At 47.2% G+C, this 22365-nt stretch overlaps 1 protein-coding gene across 2 annotated transcripts in view; it reads right to left on the bottom strand.

The window, feature by feature from the left end:
• Positions 1-1045: 1045 nt before the first annotated feature.
• Positions 1046-22365, bottom strand: part of WDR37 (WD repeat domain 37) — a 56565-nt gene continuing 35245 nt past the window's right edge. Inside the window, exons 10-14 of one of the 2 annotated variants that reach the window (XM_065871396.1) lie at positions 17515-17752; positions 16219-16360; positions 4795-4929; positions 4227-4341; positions 1046-1328 (exon numbers count right to left, since the gene is read on the bottom strand). In XM_065871396.1, coding sequence (XP_065727468.1) covers positions 1197-1328; positions 4227-4341; positions 4795-4929; positions 16219-16360; positions 17515-17752 — 762 coding nt within the window. In that variant the 3' untranslated portion in view covers positions 1046-1196. The remainder of the gene's footprint in view (positions 1329-4226; positions 4342-4794; positions 4930-16218; positions 16361-17514; positions 17753-22365) is intronic. The other variant, XM_065871397.1, reaches the window with a different exon arrangement.

The following is a 22365-nucleotide window of genomic DNA, read 5'->3' as shown; positions in this document are numbered from 1 at the left end:
GTCCCAGCGCTGGCCTCCAAGGGTTACATATGTGACGGGGCGGGGGGGCACTGAGATGTCTCGTTATCAGACTGTAACTCAACAAGAAACATGGCTCACGAACACCAGGTAGAAAGTCCCAAGAAGGAGAGACTGACAGACTCCCTGGCAGAGGGGGCACCGAGAGCCACCCGTCCCTGGGAGCTGGCAGCTAGTGAGGAAGGAGCCTTTCCTCTTCAGGTACGTGGGCTGCGCTGGCCTCTCCTGCCTTCTGAACGAACTCATGTTCCAGCTCTAGATCAAAAAGTGCATGAACCAGGTAACAGTGACACCCCAAGTTTTCCAAATACTTTGCTTTTGAGGTAGTACTCATTTATTTGCATTATTGGCTCTCAAATACCACCCAGAAAGTGAACCCACTTGGAAACATGCAAACCCAAGGTGTAGAAAATAAATAAGGTTTGTTTTCAGGCAGCAGGGCCTTCTAGAAAGGTCAAGTCACATTCAATGGATAAGTCATTTGAAACTTCTAAAAACTGTTTATAACCATAGCTATAAACTAAAGTGCTTTAAATTTTGCTTAATACCTGGAATCAGTGATTAGAATCATTAAATTTTAGAATTTGCTAGCATGAGACTTCAGGAGATTGAAATGATTTTCTATAAAAAGAGCAGAAACTCTTTCTTTTCAAAATAAACTATCCAAATGTTGCAAATTCAACATTCTATGCTTTTTTTAACTTCTAAAATCCAAGTTGATTTTACAGAACTGTAACAGAACACAGACGTGAAGCTGAGTTAACACACGCTGGAACCCCACACAGACCTGAGCATGAGGTCCCTGCTCGCTCCTGCCAGGATAAGGCAGAAGCAGATCATCGTTCCAGAAACGTGGAGACCACTGACACCTCCCAGTGAGAACAGGGTTCATGTTTCACTTGCGCAGACACCACGACCTCCTGTCACCCCAACACACCCAGGGACTCAACACCAACAGCCGCGGGAGGGGCTCCACCTCTACGGCCCGTGATGCCAACACACACAACACAGAGATAAACAACAGGGGCACACTCTGGACGCTTCATGCAGGCTGGGTACAGCTTGGAGAGAGCACACATCTCCTGCTCAGCATCCACCACCCACAGCAACGGCTCCCCAGCGCCAGGCGAGCCGGCAGTCGCAGTCCCTGGCTGCCGAGGAGCCTCAGAACGGTGCCCTCACTTCTCCTGCAGCAGTGCAGGGATGTTGATGTTCCAGCCAATGGCCTGCCGGTCAAAGCCACAGGTGAACAGGTTGCACACGGGATGGTCCTCACTCCAGGCCGAGCCGCACACCATCCTCCTGTGGCCCTGCGACCAAGCACACAGCACAGTCAGAGCAGGGCTCCCCAAGCAGGACCAGATGAACCACACAGGCCCAAACGACCCAACGGAAATGAGAGCCATGAACACAATTAGTCCAAGTGACACCTCCTGTGTTGGTGGTGGAGAAGCCTCCACGAAATGAGGGGTCAGAACACGGATGAACTCATTGAGGCTCACCAGCGCCTCAGGATTCTTTCTTCAAGAAAAGGAGTCAGGGCTCCCCTGGTGGCGCAGTGGTTAAGAATCTGCCTGCCAATGCAGGGGACACGGGTTCAAGCCCTGGTCCAGGAAGACCCCACATGCCGCGGAGCAACTAAGCCCATGCGCCACAACCACTGAGCCTGCGCTCTGGAGCCCACGATCCACAACTCCTGAGCCCACATGCCACAACTACTGCGCACCTAGAGCCTGAGCTCCACGACAAGAGAAGCCACTGCAATGAGAAGCCCGTGCACCGCAACGAAGAGTGGCCCCCGCTCACCGCAACTAGAGAAGGCCACGTGCAGCAACAAATACCCAATGCAGCCAAAAATAAATAGATAAATAAATAAATTTATTTTTTAAAAAAAGTAGTCAGATCACAGTCAAAACAGGAAGAATACATAAATGGTCACTTTGGAAATTTTTAATGAATAAATGAGGCTGGGTGACGTGGGAAACAGTAAATAAAATTCACTCAAAGACCCCAAATACCACTTTAACAAATAATCGGCTCAGGTAATAAAGGAGCTAGAAATATACCTTTGGTGCCAAATAAAACAAGGATAAAATAGATGGCCTTTCAAGTAGATTCCCGCCACCTTCAGGGATTCAGTTAAATATCAGAATGTTGGAAAAAATATTGCAGATTACTTGGAAAGTTTATAGCAGATACATACACTAACATGTTACTATAATATTATACAACAGGTACAAGAGGTAGGATTCAGAAAAACTGACAGAAATTCTGTAAGTAAAAGAAACTCTCAGGACTTCCCTGGTGGCACAGTGGTTAAGAATCTGCCTGCCAATCCAGGGGACGCAGGTTCGAGCCCTGGTCCGGGAAGATCCTACGTGCCATGGAGCAACTAAGCCCGTAAGCCACAACTACTGAGCCTGCACTCTACAGCCTGCAAGCCACAACTACTGAGCCCCCGTGCTGCAACTACTGAATCCCATGCTCCACAACAAGAGAAACCACTGCAACGAGAAGCCCGTGCACCGCAACGAAGAGTAGCCCTCGCCTGCCACAACTAGAGAAAGCCCATGCGCAACAACAAAGACCCAATGCAGCCAAGAAAAAAAAGAAAGCAAAATAAATAAATCTATTTCACCTACCACTTTAGGAGGAAATTAATTCAAGCACAACAGAATTCTACAATTCCTACAAGGCTGAATGTTTACAGACAATTAAAAACAAAACTGTCTCCATGGAATTAGTACCACGAAGAACTGCTTGGAACTCCCTCTTTCTTGAGGGAGAAGATTCTCAAAGCCATGAAGGGACCTGGGCTCCTGGGTCAGAACGCAGACCTCACACGCTGTACAGCTGTTCTATTTAACACTCAGTCCCACCTAAGAGAGAGAATCCTATTCAGTTAAGGCGCAGCTTAGGTGCTGCGTCGGTGATACCCAGCAGTTCGCAAATGTGAAGTTGCCTGGACAAGCAATTCATGGCTTTGTTGGGGTGGTGAAGTTTTCCTGAGTTATTCTAATTTCGTGAGTAGTTTGTCTATGAAGTGCACTCAAAGAAAACAAAGCTCCACAACTAACTTGGGACGGTACACGTAAGAGCTGCAAAAGGGAAGACACGGCTTTGTCTGAAGGACAGAGGACCTCTGGGAAGCTGGTGCCACTTACAGCAGAGATGTCTTCCCTGTCTACCAATCTACCTGCCAGCCTGCCTCCAAAACCGCCCTGGGCCCACGGCTCAGCAACTGCTGCGAGGTTTTGCCCAGGACAAGGCGGAGGAGCAGCGGAGGAGACTGGGGGTGCAGACACACTCACTGACTGCAGAGTCAGGCACAGACCCTGTTGGAAACAACAAGGGACTGGCTGACCCACCACACAGCTTCCACTGTGAATGTAGAAAAGGCCGAAGGAAGCCAGGGAGAGAGTGGTGTGTGTGGGCTCCATGGAGCAGAGCCTGTGGGTGCTGCCCAAAAGCAGGGGCTTCGTCCACTATAGCTCCACCTGCTGCCCCCTGGCGCTGAGACTGGGCCCTGAACTTGGACTTGCCCAGGTTCCCAGATGCCCCCCCACCCATATGCTGACTCAGCAGGTCTGAGCTGGTGCTGCGGAGCCCCAGGCTCCCCAGCGAGTCCGGCTCCTGCACTGCACCGTCCGAGATGAACCAGGAGCAACCCCTGCCTCACGAGAAAGTGCATCTAAATGGAGACATGACCGCCACGGAAAGGTGCCCCCAGGACCCACAACCACCGCCCCCACAGGACAACGACACACGCCTGCCCGGCGGTGAGTTCAGCTGCTGTGCCCAGGGAGTTCTGAAATGCAGCGGGGAGACCAGGAACTGAAAGCCTGATTATCTCAGTTTAAACTTAAAAGCTGCCGCTCAGCTCAGGTATCAGGCAACGTTTCCAGCTTTCAATTTTATGCACTCCAAATACAGACTAAGTACTTCCAATGGAAACCCAGCAACCAAAGACTTAGTAAGAAAATGGGTGTAAAAATCGTGAATATTTTTCTATTGACTATCTGTTGAAATTATGTTATTTCGGATGCATTTGGTTAAATAAAATACACTGTTAGAATTAATTTCTTTCTTTTTGTGAAGGGCTATTGGAGCACTGGACACGCCCAGACTGGCTGGGAGTTCCCATCCATCAGTGATGCTGGGCCCAGGACCCCAGGCTCCCTGTGAACAGGCTCGGCCCCAGCACGTACCTGCCGACTGCTGCGTGGGAGCCTCGCCAGCCGCACACCCGACATGTCAAACAGCCTCACCTGGCGGTTGTCGTGGGGGAGGGCAATGATTTTTTGGCCAACGCACACATTGATCCTACAAAGAGATAAAATCAGGTTACATACAAAACAATGACAGCACAAGTTTCTGAGTTTATAGATTATGATGCAATAAGGGATTTCATACTATTCACACTTCAAGGCAAATCACACCAGCAAACCACAGGAATTATCTGCCTAGGGCATCAGGAAACAGGCCAAGTTACTTACATGTAACTTACACGTATGTACTACTCAGTAACCTTTGGCCATAAATGGCTCATTCTTATTCTTACAAAGCTCAATACACCAACATGATTTTACACCTAAGTTTCAGTATTTATAGAATACTGGATATGCATTAGAGAATCAATAAAAATACTTTCCCGGGAGTCTAAACCACTTTTCCCAGGGCTCTACCAAGTAAACACAAATTTACATGAAGCAGACACAAGCCACAAGGCCCCCTTCAAGCCACACTAAGGGTTCACATGAGGAGGACCACTGTCACCTGTTGATGGCAGAGTCCGTGCGGATGGTCGCGATGGGGGACCTCATGTTCTTCAAGTCCCAGACCTTCACGGTGCGGTCGTCGCTGCCAGAAACCACGTTATCTCCTACGGTGAACACGGCAGAGGTCACGGTGCTGCAAGTAAAGGACACAGGGTCAGAACCTCGTCAGGAAGTTCCCATCCACACTGCGTAACAGACACATGCTCTTGCTGCCAGAGGCCTGCTGGCAGGTGGGTGGAGATGCGGACGCTGCGAGTCGTGTACCCCGCTCACTGGCCCTCCCGCCTAAACCTCCACTGGGCATGCAACTGAGCACAGCTGACCTCTCCTACTCAACCTCAACTTCTCCAGGCAACGGAGCAAGAAAAGGCTCCCAGAGGAGATGGACTAGATTAGACAGAACCTGCCAAAATCTCTATACAGCAGACGATTAAAAAAAAAAATCCATCCCAACTCCAACTTTCAATCAATTTAATCAGAACGCGGGAAAAAATATCATTCCAACAAGAACAAAAACCAGTTTAAAAAAAGATATGAACAAACTCTTCTCCAAGAAAGGTTTACAAATGGCCAATAGGCCCATGAAAATTTGCTCAACATCACTAATCATCAGGGAAATGCAAATCAAACCACAATAAGCTATCACCTCACACCTGTTACAATGGCTGTCATCAAAAAGACAAGAGAGAGGGAGAGGATGTGGAGAAAAGGGAACCCTTGCAGGAATGTAATTGGTAAAGCCACTACGGAAAACAGTGCGGAAGTTCCTCAAACAATTAAAGACAGAACTACCATGTGATCCAGCAATTTCACTCCTGGGTATTTATCTGAAAAAAAACAGAAACACTAATTCAAAAAGACACATGCATCCCAATGTTCATAGCAGCATAATTTACAATAGCCAGGACATGGAAGCAACCTAAGTGTCCATCAACAGATGAATGGATAAAGAGGACGTGGTGTATATATATATATATATATATATATATATATATATATATATATATACATACACACATACATACAATGGAATGTTACTCAGCCATGAAAAGGAATGAAATCCTGCCACTTCTGACAACGTGGATGGATGGAGGGCACTATGTTAAAATCAAAGACCACGTGTGCCACAGGGAGAAAGGCAGAAGTGAGGGTAAATCCGAACAGCAACCTGATGACCCACCCGAACTCCCTATCTGAAGAACAAGGACACCGTAAGGGCTTGAGCCGAAACGAGGTGTTGCTGCCCCTTAGGGCCGAGGCACAGCACTGTCTGAGCAGCTCGGCCATTGGCCAGGCTCTGGGGGCAGATGCCTCTGCTGCCTGTGATTTCTCTGTGGACTCGAGGCCTCAGGAGGTTTGGCCAAGTTAAATTTCAGTTAACATTCTACTAAATTAGTGGGAAAAAGTCCCCACAAAAGCTCGTCTAACTCTATGTTAACGAAATGCTGAAAGACATCAGGTTTTCAATAAATCACGACCCTGACAGGTATTGTAGGGCATCAAACGGAGAAGCTGGTGAGGCCATCCTTCTAAAGGCCCCTCCGACGCAGGTCCCTCAGGGGCGGGTGGGAAGGCTCGGCTCCGCCAAGCTCCCACTGCCTCATTTATCTTGCTACCGAGAGCAGCTGTGTGTGTGCCTCCAGCTGACAGTGCGGCACCTACTCACCACACACACTGCACAGCCTGGAACGTTCCGCTCCCTCCATGGGCCTCAATCAACAGAGCGTCCAGAGAGCTCGCGCTCCTCTTTAGGACTGACAGCTGTCCCCCCACCACACAGAGACATGGCTGCTTTGTGTAACACTCTGCTGAAATTTTCCGGCAAAGTAAGGAAATACGTGATGTGGAAAATGCCAGCCTGGGAGACACGGAGGCAGCGAGCGACTCCTCTGGCTACACGCTGGGCAACGTCTGCAGGGCTCCTATCTCTATTTCTTAGGACGTAGCTTCCGACGGAGCAAAGTGACACTTTCCCACCTGAAGTACAAGCCAGAGGAGCAAATGCTCCAGAAACAGGGACCCAGGCTGAACCTTTGTGGCTCTTCCACCTTTGGGGAGACCCCAAGAGGCATCGGGTGGCTCTCGCCTGCTTAGGATCACGGCAGGGCACGTGAAGTGCAGTCCCACAGATGTGACATGACACATGGACCAGAAGGCCTTTCCGCACCCGCACACAGGAGACCTGTTGTGACTGGTGCTGCTTGCAGGGGCTCGGGCCACCGCCTTCCTTCCTGACCACTGGCTTCCAAGCTGTGTCTTCCAAGCTAAACGTCCCACAGAGTAACAAGTCTTCGGCAACACCCAGGATCTCAGAGAGCACTGCCCTTCCGATCAGGAGTGCTCTTCAGAAGTTAAGAGACTCATGTCTCCTGTTTCAAGATCTCTGATGCCTGAATGAGAAACAGAAAACTCATCTCCAAATGAAACACACTTCTGGAGAATCCTTGAGGGCCGGCTCCCAAAAGAGCAGACCCTGAGATAAAAAACATTCAAAGGAAAAGTCAGTTTTGCATCACACATAATTTTTCAGGACTTAAAGTCCAACTGCTCCTGGAAGAAAGCAGGTAGCGTACATAGCGTGCAGGGCCTCGGTCTCACTTGTTATTTTCTCTCCAGCCGCCCTCTCCAGGGTCAGTCGAGTTTCCCAACTCACCTCGCGACAGGCCTGAACCACAGAACTGCTTCCTCAACAGACTGCACACCTCTCGCGTGCCTGGTCCTGCTTCCCACAAGAGAACACGCAACAGAGGGGGCGCGTGACAACGTCCCCACAGCCCGCGCTGGCGGAGGACACAGGTGCGCTGCAGGGCCGGGCTCTGTCCTAACACCAACACTCCCACCAACGGCACCCATGCCAGAGCTCTGGGGACGTGCCCGCCATGGCCACAGAGAGGGGCTCCAAGGGGTGAGTCAAAACAGCACTGCTCTTACTAGGCTAAATTCTCCTCAGCATTTTATTAACCAAATTAATAAGAACCTTCTCCACAGATTATGCAAAGATGACAGGTCCACACAACCTGATTTAAAATGATTACAGAGAAGTTAAAATCAGTAAGGTTGATATAATAACTTCACACTTGCAGTATCAAGGGTCACGACTCTGATTTCCTTTCTGTGAAACCTGGTCGTGATTTCATTCTTACCAAACAATGTAACAGTCAACCGTAAGTCAGATTTGAGTGCTGCAATTATATCAATAATTTAAAGAAATCTGAGAGGAACGTATTCCACTTAAATGAGGGGGGGGGTGAGTGATCTCCCTCAAGTTTTTTAACGCTCCATCCCCTGATTTTCTGAGCCCAAGAGTTTATCTGCTTACATGCTCATCAATTAATAGCCAATGTCCCAGTATCAATGTGACATGATTCTGTGCATAAAAATTGGGAAGTAAAGAATTTCAAAGGTTTATTTTTTAAATCTTCCAAAAGGAAAACATCTGTTCATAAGTTTTGAAAGTAGTATGATATAAACAAGCCCTATTCATAAGATAAAAGTCAGAAATATATTAGGAACTACAAGATTTTTACTCTCAAATATGTTAGTAGATTGGCCCTAAATTGCAAAGTTGGAGCCAGAGGGCCCAGCCTGCATCTGTGGGGATGGTCCGGGGCTGGGAAGGCACCTCTCCTTCGCTGGTAAAACGAGGAGTCCACCCGAAGCGACTCTCCCACCAGAGTGTGGGGTGACTCCCCTAACGCTGGACAACAGGTGCCAGAGGGTCCTGACAGCCCGAGGTCGTGTGCAAATGTGCCTCAGAACCGCGTGGAGTTCCCAACAGAAGTGACACTGGCTGCACGGAATATGACGTGTGTGCAGAAACATATACATGCACGTGTAAACGTGTCTGTCCAGAAGTGTTACAGGCTGCACAGACCGTGACATGTGTGTGTGTGTGTGTGTGTGTGTGTGTAACGTAAGCCAAGACTAACCTCCCGCCGTCACTACCACCTCCCAAAGCCAGGCTCTGCCCGGCAGCTGCCCCCTCCCCACTCTGCTCACTGCTCGCCGTCGCTCAGGGGGTCCTGCCAACACTTGTGTCAGGTCCAGACGTGCCTCGGGTAGGTCTCAGTGAGGCTGTAACAACGCAGTCGGGAAGGTGTCCATCTGTGTGAATAACCTGACGATGCTGCTCTGGGTCACCTCAACGAAAAGTGAAGCAATCAGCTCATAACAAAGAGGCATTTAAATGCACTAATTTCCTTAAGTCCTTATTTTTATTAGTTACTAATCAGCCCTTCTTCAATGAGGAATTTAAAAAGGATAAATGGAGAAATATGAAATCTCCTCTTACTTTTCAAAACTATCTCTTGAATTTCAAACAACTTTTAAATGTATCACCAGGGATCAGTAACTAAATTACTGTATATCCACTACCTACCTCTAAAGCCATGGTGAGCGGGCAAGAAGGAGATGGCTCCTCAGCCGCTGACAGAGACACTCCCAAGATCTTTCCACACAGTGCCCACGTGTGCGAGGTGCACACGCCCACCCGGCAGCTGCCGCGCACCACCACTCATGCCCTCTGCCCATTTCTATGACAAGACAAACATCCACTGATTCATAACCACTGCAGTCAGATCACATTTCTGAGACCATGGCTGCCACTCCAGTCTCTAAGAATTTGAGCAGAGTCTTTAGGCAAACAGAGCTGAGAAAATTGGAAACGGGGCAATTTATGGGGAGTTCACGCTGTCAGCCTTGGCTTGATGGTAACCTCAGATATCAACCATCTATTGCCAGAAATTACATAAGTCTCTACACTTCCCCAAATGAAACTGTTTTCAATCTACCCAAGCGAACAGAAGACAGAAGCAGACTCCCAGGCATGTGGAGAAGGGGCTGTAAACTGGGGGGAGTTCAGGTTCGAGTTCTGAGGCCCCTGTGGTGCCCCGGGCCTCTCCTTCCTCCAGCAGTCATTGCTACCCCTGTTCCTCCTCCTCATCACAGACGAGGGCTGAAGACCAAGACCAGGAATGACAGACTCTCAGCCCAGCGCAGAGGTCTGCCAACCACCCCTACCTGCCGCCTGCCTCCAGCACAGGCCTGCACACACGCTGTGTCGCTGACCAAGCACAGAATTCAACAGTTAAATCGAACCACCACCCAGTTAAAAGTATCACACTGTCAAAACACTTTTCCTCTTTAAAACTTAGCATAGGGCTTCCCTGGTGGCACAGTGGTTGAGAATCTGCCTGCCAATGCAGGGGACATGGGTTCGAGCCCTGGTCTGGGAAGATCCCACATGCCGCGGAGCAACTAGGCCCATGAGCCACAACTACTGAGCCTGTGCGTCTGGAGCTTGTGCTCCGCAATGAGAGGCCGCGACAGTGAGAGGCCAGCGCACCGCGATGAAGAGTGGCCCCCGCTCGCCGCAACTGGGGAAAGCCGTCGCACAGAAACGAAGACCCAACACAGCCAAAAATAAATGAATTAATTAATTTTAAAAAAAAAAACTAGCATAAAGAAAACTGTCAACAGCACGACACAAAATTCAAAGCTACTTTCACCTTCGTAAGCATAAGATCTAGAATTTAGATCTCTGGGTATCTGGCAAGAGAAGCATATGAAAATGTCATAAGTTTAAAGCAATCATTATAATCGCTAAACTTTTTTAAACCAAGTTTTTGTTAGATGCCATGTCTTACTTTCTTTAGACAAGAAAGTACCTAAGTTCACATTTGGGGGATGAAGTTAAAATCATATGAAAAGAATTAAGGCAAAAAAGAAAGAGACAAAAAACTTTGCAGTCTCAGATATTTTACCCGCGTTGAGCTAATTTCAGATATTTTCAATGCCAGAGCTTATTCGCACGTGTAAATACTGTCAGCTGGGTACAGACTGGAGTCATCGGCCACCCACAGGGGAAGCTTAATGACCAGTGACTGCCTCAACTGTCAGTCCCTTTTTATAGCAATTGAAACAAAACAAAATGAAGCTAAAAAACGGGGGGCGGGAGGTGGTGACGACTCTACCAAGCTCCACAGGAGGCAGCGGTGCTGGGAGGAGAGGGATCAGGAGCCTCCCTTTAGAGCAGCAGTCCCCAGCCTTTTTGGCACCAGGGACCAGTTACATGGAAGACAATTTTTCCACGGGGCGGGGAGGGGGGCGGTTTGTTCAGGCGGTAATGGGAGCGACGGGGAGCAGCAGATGAAGCTTTGCTTGCCCGCCGCTTGCCTCCTGCTGTGCGGGCCGGTTCCTAACAGGCCGTGGACCCATACCAGTCTGCGGCCCAGGGGTTGGAGACCCCTGCTTTAGAGGACAGTCTACACGGGCATCTCTCAAGAGCAGCAGTGGTTTTAACCTAAGTATAGGTTTTGTTATAGTAGAGCCACTTTCAGGAACGTCTCTGTATCCACAGCCCACAAGGTCAAAGTCCAGCCCCACCGACTGAGCGCAAGGTATGCAGAGGAGCCGAGGCACTGTCCCCACCAGGCTGTCTTGAAGTGGCTCACTCCCTGAGTTACACTGTCAGGTGGAAAACACATGAATACATAAGGATTTAGCTCATTTCAGATAAAAAGCACTGGATTTCAATTCCAGCTGATGACAGAAATACATAAGACAGAAACTGCCAATAGTTGAAATTCCTGTGACATTCCAAATTTTTCCAATTAAACATTTCTATTATTTCCAAGAATAGTACACATTACAATTCCCACTATTAGGAAAAGTTTGTTATATAAGATTTCTAAAATTACTTTTCATGCAAATTGGTACACCTTGGGCCACTAAAAGCTAGTCTAATAATACAGCCCCCCAATTCCACTAAGTATATCCTGTTATGTTAAAATTCCTAATATAATGAAGAAATTTCATAATACAGAGTGAAAATAAACATAACATACCAAAAAAGAAAAGGGTTCATTTTTTGTCTTTTCTAAAAATTTATGAGGAAAACCTTAAAACAGACCTTCCATCTGGGAGCCCTCTCTACCCACCAAAAATAATGCAGCACAAATCTCAAGGGGATCCATTTGACTAAAGATTTTTATCTTACAGTGAAGTGTAACATCTGAAACCCTACTTTCTCAAAAAGGCATAGGGGACTTCCCTGGTGGTCCAGTGGTTAAGACTCTGTGCTCCCAAAGCAGGGGGACCGGGTTCGAACCCTGGTCAGGGAATTAGATCCCACATGCCACAACTAAAGATCCCACACCCAGTAACGAAGACCTGGTAAAAGAAAATGAAAAGGGAAAAATAAACTCTCCCCCAGCTCCCAGAGAAACTGGACTGCAGAACTAAGCCAGTCATGTTGAAGCCTATACCACTACATCTTGCCTTAAGAAAACGCAACACAGAAAATTCAAATTACCCATATAGGTAAGTGAATTATTCACATTATGAAAGATGTGAGAGTCTAACATACTTTACTAAAGAATTTGTGCTTAGTTCCTATAAATGAAAATATGCACTAAGATAGGCTTTTCCGAAGTGTGTTCCACATCATAGTAATGTGAAATATGTGGTCACGTAATTTTAAGAAATACAGCCTCTGTTTAAGTGATGATCCACTGAAAACATTCCACGTGGACTTTTTAGGGTGACACAAGGAAAGAACAGCAACGCTCCTGAGAACAGCACTTCTGAGTGTTGCTTTTAATGTTCAGAAAAGAATCGGGTTAAAAGGATCAAGAAAACCATCCCAGAAAACTCAGTCACCTCCCAGCCCAGGAGCAAGCTCTGCAGGCACTGAAGTGAGCTCCCGAGAGGACATCTCAACTGTCTCTGGCTGGAAGTGCAGGAAGGACAGCCAACGCTGGGGCCGGTGGACAGATGGGGACAAGCACGGGGGGTCATGGGCATCCCTACAGATGTGAAGGGAGGCGGGACACCCGGAGCTGCTTGGAGATGTGACTGATCAAAGTGAAGAGCGCTCCCTCTACTCTGGTTTTGATAACGGATGCCTTTTCGTGGGTCCACACTTACATCCCCGTGCAAAGGGAGTACATTCCATGGATACCACGTGTCATATGGCTCGACCCCAGAAGACCCGTGCCAGACACAAAAAGGCAGCAGTCAAGTCAGGGACTAGGAAGAGTCCTTAACTGAAAGCCTGTAAAATGTCTCACTTCCTGCTTTTCCAAACTGCAGTCATTCCCAGAGGCTTACAGATGATGTAACATGGGATGGTGGTTCCAAAAGGGAGAGAACAGCCTGCAGCCCCATCTGCTGACCACGCGGCCTGCAGCCTCTGCAAGGCCTGTGGGCCCCAGTGCAGCCGCAACCGTAAAGTCGACAGGAAACACAAAAGCCAGCCCCTCAGCCAGCCCACCAATTCACGAAGGCTTGAAAAAAGGTGAAGATTCCCCTTCTCTGACACTTACTGCAGGAAATTAGTGCCAAAGAGAGAACTTTTTAAAACTGATGTTTGTATCTACACATCAACGAAATATGCTAGCTCATCCTAACAGAGCAAGAAAAGAGAAAACGTAAATACCCTAAGAGCGGTACTTTACGTATATTCTATTACCATCCAAAAGCTCCTGTGTCCTCGTAGTAAAAGTGAACTCAAGTGTGAACCGACATCTCAGGTCGGGGTTGGGAGAGGCCCCCAGGGGTGGACCCAGCACCCTGTCAACTCTAAGCCACTCCTGATCCCATTAGAAAAAACAAACCTAAGAAACTGTGTCACATACTGGAAATAAGTCCTTCATCCCCAGTTACGCTCCTCATGTCTCTCTCCAAAACAGCCATCGTTTTACACACCTACCAGCTGCAAAAACAGACCAACAATTAAACAGGTATTTTAAACATGACACAGTACTTGCTACCCTCCACAATCAGAGAAGACAGGTGGGAACAGGCCACTGCTACCATGCTCTCAAAGCTACACCAGGCTCTTCCATCAACTCCCAGTAAGACAAGTAAGTTCTTGGCTTTTTGTGCAAAACAAAAATAAAAACTTTCAGAAGTTAAATAGAGCAACTGAAAATAGAATGTGACCAAAAGACCCTTCAAATAACATGGAGACAGAGCTCCCTGGAACCAAATTCAGAGTCCGGCAATCTTGAGGACCCTGCTTCGGTTTACCCACAGACGGGCAGGAGGCCATCAGGACTCACCGAGTCCTCACCGTGCTCCACACTCACCAGGGGAGCCTCCAGGATTCTGCCCCCGCAGGTCTACCCTACCCCGTGCGGCAGAGGAGGCTCAAGCGAGCAGGGCAGAGGCCCGTGCGCCACAAGACAGACTGCCTGCCCTCCATGCGAGACTCCTCCACCCGCCCTGGATCTCCGGCCAGATTCTGCTCGGTCCAGGACCACCAGCAGGGCCAGCTCAGTGAGGAGACTGGGGCGGACGGCACAGGGTGAGTCTGGACAGACGCCTGCCAGGCCAGGGCGGCAAGTTGGCCGAGTGAGGGTCTTGTGGAAGAGGAGCCATGGGGCGCTCGGAGGTGAATCTGGCACAGCCTGAGCATCGCTCATACTCACGGCCACAAAGGCCCATCACCCTAGAGTAGGAGGGTCCGCGAGGCTGCACTAACTCTCAACCATGCCAATGAATAAAGCGCCAGCTTACGCAGGAAGAAGAAAGGACAGAATCAGCAAAACCATCCTTTCCCAACTCTCGAAGGAATAACTGATTCAGGCAAGGACCCTTGATGACATCAGACCTTTCACTGGGTGGAAGGTTGCTGAGAAACAAGATGCACCTCAACGTGTCAACCCTCACGGTCGTGGGGACACCTGGCAGACACCACCTGTGGTCCAGGCCAGCGTCCCCAGTCGTGCAGTGATGGGTGGGACGCAGCACACACAGCAGTGGCTATGAGACTTCCGGCAGAAAGGAAGCCGCAGAAGAAATGCAGAGGGTGAACGTTCCACATGAGATTGGCTTGCATTCCACACACAAACTCGACGTCACAAAAAATAATGATAACAAAATGGGTGGAACTGCCCCAGATTAAAAGAGACCAAGGAACATAGTATCTAAATGTAATGAATGAATCTCAATTGAACCTTAAAAAAACATAAAAGATTCTCTGAGGACAACAGGGATAAATGTGAACATAGGCTGGATGTCAGAAGCTGTCACAGGCTGTTTTTTATTTTTCTCAGGTGGAAACAATACCATGATATTTAGAGAATGTCCTTATTCTCAAAGACACAGGCTCAGCCAAAGAAAGTACGAGTGCGTGCTGTACATCCAGCCCTTTGCACATGTGTCTGCAGAGACAGAGGCAAAAGTGGAGAAATTAAAATGGGTGATCCTAGGAGAAGGGTAATTGGGGATGTGCTGACTATTCTTTCAACTTTTATGTTATGCTTAAACTTTTAAAATGAGGAACGTGGCAAAAAGACGTGCGGACTAAGGAGTAGGGCTGTGTGGGCAGAGAGTCCTGGCTCGTTCAGCGCACTGTGACCAAACGGTCCCTTCTGCTCCCTGGGCCCTGAGTGACTTGCCTGAAAAGCAGGGAAGAGCAGCTGCTCCTAGGCCCCTGGCACCCCAGCAGGATCCCCCCTCCTCAAACAGGACCGGCCACAGGAGGTAGGGACTTGGGGGAGCCCGGGGTCCCCCTAGCAGGAGCGCACCCCTCCGACAGACGAGGGCCTTCCCACTGAAGCCCACACTCAGCTGGGCAGGCACTGGGGCTGCACACACCAACCTCTTGACCTCGAGCTTCTGGAAGAACACTGTCCTGGCTTCCTTTTGAACATTTATTAATTTTGAATATTAAATCTAAAATTTAGTACCTAACATTAAACACAGAAAATGGATTCGTTTACAGGACTGTGTGACAAAGACAGGAAATCAGACTGGAGCAGCCGACAAGCAGGTTCATCTGCCAAGAAGTGTTCGCTGATATGGCTGCAATCTGGCCTTTACAGACATGCTGCTGTACAGGAGGAACCCTGCAGGACAGCGGGGGCAGGTGACAGGACATGGTCGGGAGCTGCGGGTGACAGGAGTGCCAGCGGGGGCTGCACAGGGCCGCCGGGAGAGGGCCAGACTGCAGGCCGAGAAGCTGGGAGGCTGGGCATCACTCAGTGGGAAGGTCACATGGGGTGAGAAAAAGCGTGTGGGGGGCAAGCTGTCGGGATGCAGCTCTGCCCACCAGGCAGAGGGTGGGACGTGGGCACTCTCCCGGAACAGCCCTGCAAACATGCGTGACGTCAAGACTAGACAAGAACGAGCCCAGCGCGAGGACGAGAAGGGGCAGGGAACCGCTCTGATGTTCACGCCACGACCCGAGCGTTTCCTGGCCCTTCCCTGCCTCCTGCCCACCTCCAGTTTCAGGAGGGGACATCAGTGAAATCTTCCAAAATGTAGCTAAGTGTTTTGGGAAAGAGTAGCCATTCTGAAAAATGGTGGAGTTGGAAATTAACACTGAAAATTAAAATAAGAACTGAGTCTTAACGTCTACCTGCAAAACTTCTTTCTCGAATAGTTAAAAAGAGACATCTAAGCAACTGAGACTCACTCCGTATGGCCCTGGAAAACATTCACGGAGTGGATGGAAGGGTCCCTGAAGTCCCACAGACGGAAAGTCGTGTCGCGAGAGGAGGTCACCACCAGCCGCTGGGTCGGGTGTGTGCAGCAGTGCGTCAGCTCCTGATCGTGCCCTGCGACAGAGATGAAGGGCAGATGGTCACAGGGAGGCAGGCCCCTGCTATGCTGCCAGTAAGAGGAGTCGCGGGAATGGTGTGTGGGGTTGAGGTGGGACCCGTGTCCCTTCCCCTTGTGCATTTGGAAGAGCAGGACAAGTATGGGTGGGACACTCCTGACACCGATGGCTGGAAGGTCAGGCAGATCTCCAACAGGCCGAGTGTGTAAATAAGTACAGTTCCAAATTCCGCACTTGCAGAATAACCTCTAATAATACACAGGTGGAGCACTCGGTAGAACACAACCTTTATCACTCAATGAGGAAAGGCACTCACCGATAAACACGCACAAAGGCCTGTGATGGGCAGAGCTCTGAGACAGCCCAGAGATGCCCAGCCCTGGTACACACCCTGCAGGATTCCTGTCCTGTGTTTGGGAAGAACCTGCAAATGCTCTGGTAATCTTGGTACATTTTTAAAGCAAAAGAGATTCTGAAGATATAACTAAGGCCCCCAAATCACATGGCTTTGAGTTAATCAAAAGAAAGATTGTCCTGGATGGGCCTGACCTAGTCAGGTGGACCCTTTCAAAGGGTCCCGGCAGAGATGCTCTCCTGCTGGCCTAGAAGAAAGCCAACAGCACATGGTGAGATGCCTCTGGAGTGGCCACGGGGAACTGAGGGCAGCCTCTGGATGCTGAGAACTGCCCCCAGCTGACAACAGGCAGGAAAACGGGATCTCAGTCACGGGCCACAAGAAAAGGAATCCTCCCAAAGGCAGTAAGAGGACCCCAGGTCTCAGGTGAGAGCATAGCCCCCACCAACACCTTCACTCCACCCATGACACCCTGAGAACCAGAGGGTCAGCAAGCATGTGCCCAGAACTCCTGACCCAGGGGCACAATGTGATATATTCATGCTATTTTAAGACATTAAGCATGTGGAAGTTTGTTATGAAGCAAAAGAAAACTAATACAACAACCACATTCAAATGTCTGGATACTGCATGTATCTAGATGCAATTAACCCCCCCCGAAGATAAGATAAATTTAACTACCAACAGCTCTATTAATCATAAAGGAGCTCTGAAAATCACAGCTGCACCAAGAGAACCAAGAGTCCTTCTAGACGAGACGTCGTCTGCACACAACCGGGAATGCAGTGCCTGCACACCTGTCAGGGAGTGAACAAGTTCCGACGTCTCCACGTCATACAGGTTCGCCGTTCTGTCCCACGAGGCCGTCACCGCCTGCTTGCCCCCAACCAGCCAGTCAGCGGCTATGACGACTCCCTGGTGGCTCTTAAGTGATGTCAGTGGCGCCCGGATGGTGGGACAGTCGCTGGATGCGTCCACGTCTGCATCGGGCTCGTCCTTGTCGGAGCACTCCACCTCGTCCTCGCCACAGAGCTGCTGCTGGGGGAGAGCAGAGAGGCGGTTCCCTGGGAATCCTGAGGCTGCCAGACACAGCTGCACAACTGCACTGTTACTGTCTGTCCTTCTAGGACTTAACCAACGTTACGACCAACACCAGTGGGTGTCTGGTACTAAGTGGTGCTCAGTGACTGTGTATCAACTTCACCATCTCTTACTTGGCTAAAACCCTGGGCCAAGCTCATCAAATGAGCTACAGTTCATTTCCACTAACCAATAAAAGGGGAAAATAAAATGATTTTAAACATTTTAAGTTTTCACCACAGATTAAGAGAAATGTAATAAAACTAAACACAACTGAAAATCAATAATTTGTCACAATAAAAAAAAACGAACATTCAGTTCTCAGAAGCCTATTTAAAACACGTTTAGAATTCTATTGCTATGTTAATAGACATGAGAGTTCACTTTATTTTCCTACATTATCAATAATCTTTTGTCAAAAGTTAAGGATAAAAGAAAAAACCTAATAGTCACCCTAGGCTTCAGGTCTTTAAGAAAATACTGTGTATTCATTCAACAAATATTTATCAGGTGCTTACACGGTGCCAGACCACATGCTGGTCACACAGAATAGAAGGGGAGATGGCCGCTGCCTGGCATGTCCACATGGAACTCGTGTAGGAGGTGATGCGGGCCTGGGGCCCCGCCTCACAGAGCATATGGGCCAGCGGAGGCAGACACACATTGGGCACAAGTGCACACACATGGGTATGGGAGCAGATGTCATAGGTATGGAAATACATGTCGTGCATACACACACATAGACACACACAGCGCACGGATGTATGTCATGTATACACACACAATAGAGGGATGTAACCTGAGCCGAGACTGGCCAGCAAAGCTTAAGAAAACCAGTGCTGCCCATCCAAGCACAAGGCTCGGGCTGGGCAGTAATGAGGGAGCACCACCTGCTCTTCCTTTCATGGCAGATTGCAGAGTGGTCCCAGCACCGACCACACCTCAGGTGCATCTCAAATTCAAGCTGGGGCCCCCAGGGAACCTCCAAGCCCTGAGGCAGCAACTTTCAAGCAAGAAAAGTCCCTGCATCCAACACAAACAAAATCCTAAAGAAAATAAAGTCAACCTTACATTCTAAATAAACTATTAAGTTTTTTAATCTAAGTATTATATGTAATATTCCCTCTGACAAAATTGGTGCCTTTTAAATTTTATCTGGAAAAGGAAATCCATACAACATAAACTCATTTTCTGAGCATCAGTCTTCATGCACACCTCTGCCCCGTCCTCCTCCAATGCTCAGTGTTTCTTGAGTGAACGCGTGCATTAAGCACAGCACATGACAGTTTGGAAATTCCACGAGGGAAAAATCTGTATTAAAATTAAATACATAATACACTGAATTAAAAATGAATTGTTAAGACCACTTATCTAAAGAAAACTCATTCCTACTCATTACTGGAATTCATTAATTACTTACCCCATCTCTAAATAGAACAATATTTAAAAGGATTAAAAAGAGAAAAACTAAAGGAATATTCACAGGCAGAGATATGAAAACTGGAAGATTACTATCATCCTCTAACAATTACAGCCAAAACGTAAATGGAAACCTAACGTTTGCTCAACTATATGAAATCACTCAGCGTCCTCTGCCTGGCGAAACTTCCCCCCGCAGGAGCAGCACAGGGAAGGGCTGAGTGTGTGTAGACTCTACAGCAAAAAGCCACCCTCAACAGAAACTAGGAAGATCAAGTCACCAAAAAGGATAACTAAGACCCTGCGTGATTATCCAAAGAAGGTGCATCTGTATCCTACAGGAAAAGCAAGCATGTAACTGAGGGGTTTGTGGTTTAAACCTGTGGATTCATTCTTCTCAACATGCAACCTCTTTTGTTACCAACATTAAAACTTTACACACATGAGACATTCACAGAAAGATAGACAAGATGTAAAGGCAGAGGGCTATGTACCAGATGAAGGAACAAGATAAAACCCCAGAAAAACAACTAAATGAAGTGGAGATGGGCAACATTCCAGAAAAAGAATTCAGAATAATGATAATGAAGATGATCCAGGACCTCGGAAAAAGAATGGAGGGGGCTTCCCTGGTGGTGCAGTGGTTGAGAGTCTGCCTGCAGATGCAGGGGACATGGGTTTGTGCCCCAGTCCGGGAAGGTCCCACATGCCGTAGAGCAGCTGGGCCCATGAGCCATGGCTGCTGAGCCTGCACGTCCAGAGCCTGTGATCCACAACAGGAGAGGCCACAACAGTGTGAGGCCCGCGTACCACAAAAAAAAAAAAAAAAAAAGAACGGAGGCAAAGATCGAGAAGATGCAAGAAATGTTTAACAAAGATCTAGAAGAATTAAAGAACAAACAGAGATGAACAACACAATAACTGAAATGAAAAATACACTAGAAGGAATCAATAGCAGAATAACTGAGGCAGAAGAACGGATAAGTGACCTGGAAGACAGAATGGTGGAAATTCACTGCTGTGGAACAGAATAAAGAAAAAAGAATGAAAAGAAATGAAGACAGCCTAAGAGACCTCTGAGACAACATTAAACGCAACAACATTCGCATGATATGGGCCCCAGAAGGAGAAGAGAGAGAGAAAGGAGCAGAGAAAATATTTGAAGAGATTATAGTTGAAAACTTCCCTAACATGGGAAAGGAAATAGCCACCCAAGTCCAGGAAGTGCAGACAGTCCCATACAGGAAAAACCCAAGGAGAAACACACCGAGACACATAGTAATCAAATTGGCAAAAATTAAAGACAAAGAAAAATTACTGAAAGCAGCAAGAGAAAAATGACAAATAACATACAAGGGAATTCCCATAAGGTTAGCAGCTGATTTCTCAGCAGAAACTCTACAAGCCAGAAGGGAGTGGCATGATATAAAGTGATGAAAGGGAAGAACCTACAACTAAGATTACTCTACCCGGCAAGGATCTCACTCAGATTCGATGGAGAAATCAAAACCTTTACAGACAAGCAAAAGCTAAGAAAACTCAGCACCACCAAACCAGCTCTACAACAAATGCTAAAGGAACTTCTCTAAGTGGGAAACACAAGAGAAGAAAAGGATCTACAAAAACAAACCCAAAACAATTAAGAAAATGGTCACAGGAACATACATATCGATAATTAAACGTGAATGGATTAAATGCTCCAACCAAAAGACACAGGCTTGCTGAATGGATACAAAAAAAAAGACCCATATATATGCTATCTACAAGAGACCCACTTCAGACCTAGGGACACATTCAGACTGAAAGGGAGGGGATGGAAAGAGATGTTCCATGCAAATGGAAATCAAAAGAAAGCTGGAGTAGCAATACTCATATCAGATAAAATAGACTTTAAAATAAAGAATGTTACAAGAGACAAGGAATGACACTACATAATGATCAAGGGATCAATCCAAGAAGAAGATATAACAATTATAAATATATACGCACCCAACATAGGAGCACACCAATACATAAGGCAACTGCTAACAGGTATAAAAGAGGAAATCAACAGTAACACAATAATAGTGGGGGACCTTAACACCTCACTTACCCCAACGGACAGATCATCCAAACAGAAAATTAATAAGGAAACACAAGCTTTCAGTGACACAATAGACGAAATAGATTTAATTGATATTAACAGGACATTCCACCCCAAAACAGCAGATTACACTTTCTTCACAAGTGCGCACGGAACATTCTCCAGGATAGATCACATCTTGGGTCACAAATCAAGCCTCAGTAAATTTAACAAATTGGAATCATATCAAACATCTTTTCTGACCACAATGCTATGAGATTAGAAATCAATTACAGAGGAAAAAAAACGTAAAAAACACAAACACATGGAGGCGAAACAATACGTTACTAAATAACCAAGATATCACTGAAGAAATCGAAGAGGAAATCAGAAAATACCTAGAGACAAATGACAATGAAAACATGACAATCCAAAACCTATGGGATGCAGCAAACGCAGTTTTAAGAGGAAAGTTTATACCTATACAAGGCTACCTCATGAAACAAGAAAAATCTAAAATAAACAATATAAGCTTACACCTAAAGGAACTAGAGAAAGAAGAACAAACAAAAGCCAAAGTTAGCAGAAGGATAGAAATCATAAAGATCAGATTAAAAATAAATGAAAAAGAAATGAAGGAAATGATAGCAAAGATCAATAAAACTAAAAGCTGATAGTTTGAGAAGATTATCAAAATTGATAAACCATTAGCCAGACTCATCAAGGAAAAAAGGGAGAAGACTCAAATCAATAGAATTACAAATGAGAAAGGAGAAGGAACTGACATTGCAGAAATACAAAGGATCATGAGAGATTACTACAAGCAACTATATGCCAATAAAATGGACAACCTGGAAGAAATGGACAAATTCTTAGAAATGCACAACCTTCCGAGACTGAACCAGGAAAAAACAGAAAATATGAACAGACTAATCACAAGCAATGAAATTGAAACTGTGATTAAAAATCTTCCAACAAACAAAAGCCCAGAACCAGATGGCTTCACAGGCAAATTCTATCAAACATTTAGAGAAGAGCTAACACCTATCCTTCTCAAACTCTTCCAAAATATAGCAGAGGGAGGAAC

Source organism: Phocoena phocoena, chromosome 2, assembly GCF_963924675.1.
Source record: "Phocoena phocoena chromosome 2, mPhoPho1.1, whole genome shotgun sequence".
Taxonomy (NCBI): Eukaryota; Metazoa; Chordata; class Mammalia; order Artiodactyla; family Phocoenidae; genus Phocoena; species Phocoena phocoena.
The sequence above is the reverse complement of the archived record's forward strand: the minus strand, read 5'-3'. Positions and strand labels throughout refer to the sequence as shown.